The sequence below is a fragment of the Nicotiana tabacum genome, chromosome 22 (assembly GCF_000715075.1).
Source record: "Nicotiana tabacum cultivar K326 chromosome 22, ASM71507v2, whole genome shotgun sequence".
NCBI lineage: Eukaryota > Viridiplantae > Streptophyta > Magnoliopsida > Solanales > Solanaceae > Nicotiana > Nicotiana tabacum.
In genome coordinates this window covers 135,203,855-135,213,243 of record NC_134101.1, presented here as the reverse complement: position 1 = coordinate 135,213,243, position 9,389 = coordinate 135,203,855, and the positions used below count along the sequence as shown (strand labels likewise).

At 35.6% G+C, this 9,389-nt stretch overlaps 1 protein-coding gene across 1 annotated transcript; it reads right to left on the bottom strand.

Moving 5' to 3' along the window:
* Positions 1-3,807: 3,807 nt before the first annotated feature.
* LOC107826043 (uncharacterized) lies at positions 3,808-6,219 on the bottom strand. The gene is made up of 4 exons (XM_016652984.2): positions 5,978-6,219; positions 5,738-5,867; positions 4,682-5,121; positions 3,808-4,511 (listed from the first exon to the last, which is right to left on the bottom strand). The coding sequence occupies exons 1-4, from the start codon at positions 6,108-6,110 to the stop codon at positions 3,967-3,969; spliced, it is 1,248 nt and encodes a 415-aa protein (XP_016508470.1). The 5' UTR covers positions 6,111-6,219; the 3' UTR covers positions 3,808-3,966.
* Between the last annotated feature and the right edge of the window lie 3,170 nt (positions 6,220-9,389).

Below are 9,389 nucleotides of genomic sequence, written 5' to 3'. Positions count from 1 at the left end.
AAATAGCTGTTCTGGTGTGCTGATACTTTCTTCTTCGCGTTCGCGGGAGGACCCTCGCGAACGCGATGTGTTATTTGTAATGAAGGAAAATTCCTTCCACGCGAACGCATAACCCAGGTCGCAAACGCGAGGCATTAAGGTTTCTTCCCTTAGCGAACGCGGGCCTGGTATCGCGAACGCGAAGGCTTATAGCCTGGGCAGGGGGAGGGGTACTATACCCTACGCGAATACGACCACCTGGATACGAACGCGAGGGCTCGAGGAGTTTCTTCTCCACGAACGCGAGCACACTTACGCGAATACAAAGGTCTCTCAGGTCTGACTCATCGCGAACGCGATGAACAATTTCGCCTAGTTATTTTAAGTTTCAAAAACAAAATGCCATACGGGATTTTCATTATTTTTCACAAACTTCATCTTCTCCACATATCTTGGGTGATTTTTGAAGAACTTCTTCACCATAACCTCTTGGATACGTAATCTTTAACTTATTTTCTTCCATTTTTATCAACATCCACTAGATTTCTAGGCCTAAAATATGTGATTAAGGGTAGAAAATTAGGGATTTGTATAGAGTTAAGGGTTTTTGATTATTTGGGAATTTTACCTCATTTTGGGGTCGGATTTGAAAATAAATTATATATTCGGGCTCGTGGGTGAATGGATGATCGGGTTTTGGTTCGAACCTTGTGTTTTGACCAAGCGGGCCCGAGGTTAATTTTTTACTTTTTGGGAAGAATGATTAGAAAGCTATAATTAAGCATTGGAATTGGATTGTTTAGCGTTTATTGATGTTATGAAGTCGATTATGTCTAGATACAATTGATTTGGAGCCGAATTCGAAAGGAAAGGCGGTGTTTGAGGCTTGAGTTGGCCGTGGAAGTTCGAGGTAAGTGTTTGGTCTAACCTTAGCTTGAGGGATTAGGAGTTGTGTCCTATTTGCTATTTGCTTCTTGTTGAATACGACGTATAGGCATGGTGACGAGTATCTATACGTTGGTGTCGAGTATGATCGTGAGTCTTAAATAGCAACTTGTTGTGTTCTTAAATGATATTACGGACGTTTTAATTGATGACTCTCGATAGTGAGCGAGGAATAAGTTGGTTTTCGTGGGAATTACAAAGTTTGAGTATTTGTGATAGCTGAAATGGTTAGATGTTGGATTAAGATTGGTTATAGCTGTTTCTCGTTGACCGGGACGTATTTATTTATGTTGTCGATTCCCTTGTCGGGATAATGTAGTTCGTTATTGATCCCTTGCTGGGACTATGGTTATGGTTAATGTTGAATGTATATTTGGAACGGGTTGCGCGCCGCAACATTATTATATATGGATCGGATTGCATGCCGCAATATTATTATATATGGATCGGGTTGCACATCGCAACAATATTATATTGGATCGGGTTGCACGCCGCAACAAATGTTATATTGGATCGGGTTTCACGCTGCAACAAATATTATATTGGATCGGGTTGCATGCCGCAACAGTGATATAAATGGACCGGGTTGCATGCCGCAACAGTGTTCAATGATAAAGGATCGGGTTGTAGATCTTGAACCGTTCTCTCACATTTCTCTTAAGTTTCTACTGGATTTGATATTTTTCCCGTAGCATGTATCCCCTCCCATTTAAATTGTTTATTCCTATTTATTTTCCGGTGTATATTATATAACTATACAGGTTTATGTGGAGTTTGGTCCTAGCCTCGTCACTACCTCGTCGGTGTTAGGCCAAGCACTTACTAGAACATGGGGTCGGTTGTGCTGATACTACACTCTGCACTATGTGCAGATACCAGAACAGCATTTGGACAGTAGCACTTGGGGAGCCAGCCTTCAGTCCACTCAGAATCCCGAGATAGTCCTGCAGGTATCCGCAGGCCCGGCATTCTCTTCTATCTATTTATATGTTTTGTTTTCACTTGTTTCCGAGACAGACTGTATTTCCTTTTTCAGACGTTTGTATGTAGTATTCATAGACAGTCCGTGGATATTGTGATACCAGTTTCTGGGTAGAGACACATGTTGGCATTTTCGTACTGATTTTGGTATTATATTAGTCTAAGTCTTCCACTTAATTTCATCTTTCGCTATTATGTAAATGTTGATCACTTATTAATTCAACTCGTTAAAAGGATGAAAAAATGAAAGAGTTAGAATTTCTATATTTCGTGGCTAGCCTAGCTTCTACGAGTAGGCGTCATCACGACCCCCGATGGTGGAAAATCTGGGTCGTGACAGGTTCGGTATTTTTTATTTTGGTTTGGTAAGGTTTCAGTTATAATCATATTATATCAATTCAAAGAATTGGCAGAACCTTAAATCGAACAGTCATTTCTTCAGTAGCAAACATGTTGCAAATGGCCAAGTAGCAGCATTATTAACAAATTTTAACAGGCTGCTAACATGCGACAGTAGCAGCATTAACAGAATGCAAATTTTTTCCCTAAAAATGGCCAAGTTTAATGTAATCTTTTGGCAGAAAATATATGCAACAGTAGCAGCATTAACAGTAGCAGAATTAACAGTAGCAGCATTAACAGTAGCAGAATTAACATTAACAGTAGCAGCAGAATTAAACACACAGTGCAACAAAAATAACAAAAACAGAGAGGGCATTCCTATCAGGTGTGATTATTTCACTTTATTACTTTAACAAAGTAAGATAATTTAATTGACCAACTACACTAAAGTTATTTCAAGCGATCGTTTTCTGTTTCAAATTTCAAAAACTTAAATAATTCAAAATATTGCAAGAAGCACACAACAAATAAAAACGTGTCTTTATATCTTTAAATTTAAAGTTCCTAATGCATTTACTACTTTCTCTAAATATCTCTGAAATCAATGTAAGCAATACTTAACTTATTAATTAAAAAAAATAACTGTTTATCATAAGGAAAAGAATAGAAGAAAAACTTCGAGACAAGCTTCTGAAATAGCAACCGATCTCTTTGAAGTCACATCCAGCTTATGAAATAGCAACCAATATCTTTGAATTTCGGTCTTCGTTTGCCCGAAATTTGTGAAACTATCGCCGCTAAATGCAATGTAATTGATTTTTTGAGGAGTGAGGAGTGATTTAGGAGTTGGAGTTGTGACTGCCGCTCGCTAATCCCTAATCTTTACTCTTCAGAATTTTGAGTTTAGACCCTAATTGGCTGAAAGAGTAAGACAAAGTCTTGGGCTTGGGCTGGGGCGCTGGAGTGGGCTGGAAATTATATTAAAAATTAGTTGGTTGGGCGCTGGAGTGGGCTGAGAATTATTTTAAAAAGTATTTAAAAATTCGATATTTTGGTATATCGAAATTTCAAGATCCTAATACCGAGAATCGTACCGAAATAACGAAAATATAGTACCGAATTAGACCGAAAAAATCGAAAACGAAATACCGAATTAATTCGGTCTGGTTCGGAATTCGATTTTTCGGATTTTATGCCCACCCGTAGAACTTATGGGGTCATTTAGTTACTGCGACATAGAATATGATTAATTTTTCATATTTAATAAGGAGTATTAGCTAGTGGTAAGATAAATTTTATACTAAAATGGTGAAATCCCATTATATAAAAAGTGGGATAGCTAGTTTGATAGGATATTTCAAACCCATAGTATGTCATTGTCTATTCCACCTAGAAACTAAACGACCCCTTAAGCTATATACTTTGAAAAGTTGTTTACTTTATCAATATAATTTAATTTATTATAGTAGGTTAATCTTATTTTATCAAATTATAGTAATTACTAGTGTTTGGTATATATATTCATTTATAATTCTAAAATATTAATTCTTTTAGGCAAGGTGAAACTTAAAATATGTACATAACTATTCCACATTAAAAATATGCTACACAGAAGCAGAAGACAGTGATCTAAGCTGCAGAGTGCTCTCAAATTACGGACGTTTAGTCTACTTACAAACTGAACAAAAGCAGTGCCATTTCGCATCCAGTCGGAAGCAGCTAAGACAAAAGCCAAGCGACAAGGGAACTATGGTTTTGGTTTTCACTGTGCAGCACGGAATCCATTTCCACCGTGATTTCATTCGTGCAATTTTGAAGTAACTCGGTGTCAGTATTATCCCATAGCGGCCAGCTGTGATTAATTGACATGTTCTCTTGCCCTGTTTCTTCCCATGACCATACTTCTCTTCTGTCTTCAGCTATCTCTTGCCAATCCCATTCAACTGTACCATCCTCTATTAATAATCTTGTTTCGTTGCTATTCTCTTGTACATCTTTCAGAATATTTATTGATACAGCCTCACTCTCTGGACTACTCTCCAGTTGTGTATCTTCACTTGGTACCATTTTATTATCGTGATCTTTGATGTTATGTTCATTGACTCTGTTCGTGGTCCCGCAGTTATTTTCTGCGTCGTTGCTGACTTTTTCTGGACTTTCTCCTTGCCCGTTGTCTAAACAAGTCAAAATGAATTCATTTGGATCCATATTTTGATCGTCCATGACCATTGGCATAATATCGTCAAGCCATTCCATACCACTATCTGTTAAAGACAAAATATAATTCAACATGATATCAGACCCGACAAGGGCTCTTAATTAGATATTTTCATGTGTTTAACTCATGAGAAAAGCTTAAGCTCACTGTGTTGAGATATAATATAATAAATTAATTAAACGTATGTTCTCTCGAATAGTTTAAATAAGTACTAACCTGAGCTAAGGCTGCTCTGGGCCTCTCTAGACCCTGGCCAAGGATTTGGAGCGGCGGCTACGTTTGCTACCTCTTCTTGCATGGAATCCATGGCATTAATGGTGCTAGATAAGGCCTCTTTTTCCATGTTTGGAGTTGAGGGCATAGGAACTGTTGAATTTAAAGGTTCACTACTTTCTTTAGGTTGCTTAGGCTCTGGCAAACTTGAACTAGACTTTTTAAATGTTCTGTTTTTCTTTACTGTGGGTCGGCTTGTTTTGCCAACTCTACATTTGATAGGGTTCAAAGTCCCTTTATTAGCCAAATCAACTACAGCTTGAGGCAGCTTTTCGTCGCTTGGAATTCTTAAGCTTTCAACTTTTCTGCTTAGATGAGAGTTCCAGTAGTTTTTAATCTCATTGTCTGTTCTACCTGGTAAATGTCCCGCTATTAGAGACCATCTGCAAATATAGTAAAAAATGATTTAGTTAACTCTAGAAAATATTAGAAAGATTTGTGTATATTCATCATCATAATCAAAGTCTCAACTAACATACGTTGCTTTTTCTCCTCTTTCTTTTACTATATCTTTCTTCTTTATATTTATATATACCATTTGTCAAAGTTAAATTGGCAACGCAAATTTTAGCCATACCGACTCAGACCAAAGCTGCTATAGAACTAATAATAGAAAGGTTGAAGAGAGGGTCGAAAGCACGTGTCATTCGTCATGTGAAAACCCAAGGATTATTGAACCGGCGGGGACCAATTTATTTAACTTATTCATCAGCACAAAAGGATGTACAAAAAAATGCCATATAAAATGAAATGAAATAAGAAAAAAAGTACTCCGATCTCCCACTCTGTTTTATGGACAAATTTTAGAAAAAAAGAAAAACTATTGAAACTCTCGTTTTAAACATACCATATTATCGAAAGTTTAAAATTAAATTATTTTCAAAGAAATGAAGCTCTTATTTTTTTTAAATAGACTAAAATGAAGTAGAGGTACTCTTGATTGTTTTTATTTACCAGTGTGTAGTTGCCATCATTGAGTCGTTTACGTTGGGGAAATACCTGTTACCCAAAGTTGCATGTAACTTGATGATTATGTCTTCCTCTTCAGAAGTTATGTTACCTCTCCTCAAATCAGACCTCAAGTAATTAATCCATCTCAGTCGGCAACTCTTTCCACATCTAAGTAACCCTTCAAAACACAACAAAACAAATTATAAACTTAAAATAAAGAAAATTTAACTGCAGGATGTAAGGTTCATTAGAAGAAAATGGTATTGAAAAAGCTAAGGTCGTACGTACCAGCATTTTTGGGTAATGATCTCCAAGAGCCTTCGCCGTTAGTTTGAATATATTTAGTGAGAATTTCATCCTCTTCTGCAGTCCATCTGCCTCTTTTGAGACCCACTTTCTCACAACAAGGTGCTCTTCCCATTGGTAGTAAGAGTTAGAGAAGAACACGCACTTGTTATTGGCAAAGTGGCAAGTGGAAACAAGACAATTAGCCCCAAAATCAATGCCAATAAATAGAGAGACGGCAGAAATAACTGAGGCCCACACCTAAAACCCACTCTCTCTCTCTCTCTCCCCGCTTACTCTTCACTTTTGCCCTTATTCTAGTGTTGTGTGGACTTTACGTTGCAAAGGTTGACTTATTAGAGCTTTCATGCATGTCACTCTTCACTAAAAGGGATGCAACTTAATTTATAGAATGACCCTTTGTTCGCAATTAGTTCCTTGTGGACACGGGCGCTGGAATAGATTAAAGGGTCGTTTGGTTGGAGGTATTAAAAAAAATAATGCAAGTATTTATTTTATGTATTACTAATACTTTGTTTGGTATATTTTTTTTAACTTGTGTATAACTAATACAAGTATTAGTAATACTTGTATTAGTTATACATCATACATGGTATTATCCTATGCATAAGTAATGCATAGAAAATCATGGCATTAGTAATACCAAGGCTTTAATGCATGCATTAGCATAGTTAAAGACAAAATTGTCCTTAAAGTCCCTTAGAGCTAGAGAATATGGAGGACATTTTTGTAAGCAACTATTTTTCTTAAAAATTATGCAATGCATTATAATTTTAATACACCACACCAAACAATAGATAAGAAATAATATTTGTATAACTAACTCATGCATTACTAATACACCTTATTCCGCGTTATTCTTATACACCCAACCAAACGACCCCTAAATCTTTAAAGAAGTACGGATTTCCATTTTTTCAACTTTGGACGGTTAAAATGGGTCAAATTAATAGACGAATCATAACTCAATTTGTCCAATATTGTGTTTGATCAAATAGCTTGAAGCCGTTTGGCCATAGATATTGGCTATTTTCTTTCAATCTTTTTTTTTTCAAAATGTGTTTGTTCATGAAATAAGATCAGATTTTGAAAAAAAAAATTGAAATTTCCAAAAACTTGTTTCGGGCAATTTTTGGGAAACTTTTTTATCTTCCAGTTATAAAATTTCAAAAGAAAAATTCAAATAAAATGCATGTCCAAACATAGTTTTAATTTCTCAAAATTATTTTTCTTTACATTTTTTTTTCAAGTTTACACTAAATTTATGTACGAACACTAGGTTATCATAATACAACTTACTCAATATGCTTCAACTTCCCCTCTTTTTCTTGTTTTACCTTATGAAAAGAAAAAAAGTGAAACTAATAGGAGTATCTTTTTTGGCTTATTAACCTAAATGCTTTCTAATTAACAAAACTCTCGGTCTCCAAATAGAAATGTGGTGTATTTGGATTTTGGTTGTATTATAACCCATCAATGTACACCACTCGATTCTTTATGATTCAATAGTTTGATGTATCATTTCAAATTCAATTTATAGGATCAAGTCAATAAATTAATCATAACTCAATCTTTAAACTTCCACGGGTTGAGCAGGATACTGTAATATGGATTGATTGTGCCACACTCCTAAATAAAGAAACTCTTAATAAAATACATATGCGATATTATATACAAATTTAACATGTTATAAAATGGTAAGCAATCTAAGTCTAACTATATGAATATTTAGCAGTACCTAAAGTTAAACACCATTTTAAAAATATTGGGTGTCCAAAAAAAAGTGTCAGTGACACAGTGTGGAGAGTCTGACGGGGATGGAGAAAGGTAAAATTTGTACAATTACTTCATATGAAAGACGTTGAAAGAGACAGAGAGAGTAGGAAGTCGCGTGTGGTGTTAAAAGAAGACACGTAGAGAATAGCCTGAAAGCTGAGTCGTGGCTCATCTATCGTCGAGAGCCTTGTGACGGGGCTTCCATCTCCCACGTTGATTGTCCCTCTTACCACCATTTTTTAGCCTTTTTCTTTGTGTTGTCATTTGAAAATATATTGATGTGATTATATTACTAATAGCCCCCTATGCCATCAACGCTTTTATTGGTTTCCATCTACCTCTGCCCACATCCAACATCCCTTTGTTCGCTTTACAATTAATTCTATCGCTTAAAAGTTAAAACCTTCCTTTTTTTTTTTTGTTTCTTTCCTCTTCTTTAGTAAGCCCTTTCGTTTGCCTTTTTGCCGTCCATGCCTTTCTCTTGCCTTTTTAAATTTGAAGATATTATAATTTTTTTCAAAGATTTTTCAGCTTTTTCGGAATTAGTGTTTAACAATTCAATACAAAATATCAAAAGAACAATCCCACAAAAAAGTAAATATAAGTGACAGACTAACACTTGTCCTAAGTTCTGCCCTTAAACAAGGCTCTCAAACTATGTATGACTACAGTGTGAATGCTATTGAATAAGAATGAAGGATTCTCAATTTATAAAAGTTCAAACATTTTCATATAAGAAAAAAGGACTAGCAAAATATGATAAGAAAATTAGGATAAATACGTGACATGGATGACTAGAGCCAGATTTTGAAGATCAACAATTTACTCTTAACACTTTTTTACTTTCTCTATTCCACTTTAATGATTGAATTATTGTTTAGAAAGTTAAACAACTTTTACAGAACAGTTTTTCAGCATTTTTATATATAAAAAAGCTGTAAGTTTGTAGTACTTGTCATTTCATTTAGTCCTAAAAATCAATGAATGGAGTGAGAATAATAAAAGATACGATCATATTCGAGATATTTTTAGTATTATTTTTTATGTTAGGAAACGGAGGGAACATATATTACTGATTAACTAACTCCAGTAGGACCGCGGAGTCATGGGGATGGAGCTCGTTGGGCAGAGAATTTAAGGTTCTGTTCTTCTGTTAGTCCATATTTTGGTGCATCATTGTGGTCCTTCTTTGCTTTTACTGCCCTGCAAGTGTTATTTCTGTTTAATTCAAAAGATGTTAAAGACCTTTTTGAACAAATCAATCGAAGATGAAGGGGTAAATCGTAGCTGAAGGTAATAATCTTTAGAATAATGATAGGTAAAAGGAAGATAATTGCAGAGTTTCTTTTCATTCAAGATTGATAAGTTTTTCTTTTTTCATCCCTTTTTACAAGGTCTTTTATCCCCCTTATATACTAGAGAGGAAACCTTCCCCCTTGTCAGAAACAAAAAATACCAGGAATATTCTTAATGTCCCCTAATGGGTTTACACTTCTACAAGAGTTGTACGGTTTCTCCTTTCGCCGGGGTCGTCTTCCTTGAGACGCCGATTCGGAGTTACCCGGTCGTTTGTCGTACTCGTTATAGGTCGTGGTCGGTCAAATTTGAACCCATACAG

Coding starts and splice junctions, on each gene's coding strand:
- LOC107826043 (XM_016652984.2), bottom strand. CDS start 6,110: ATGGGAAGAGCACCTTGTTGTGAGAAAGTGGGTCTCAAAAGAGGCAGA. Junction 5,868..5,977: donor ATCATTACCCAAAAATGCTG/GTACGTACGACC, acceptor TGTGTTTTGAAG/GGTTACTTAGATGTGGAAAG. Junction 4,512..4,681: donor CCAGAGCAGCCTTAGCTCAG/GTTAGTACTTAT, acceptor TGTCTTTAACAG/ATAGTGGTATGGAATGGCTT.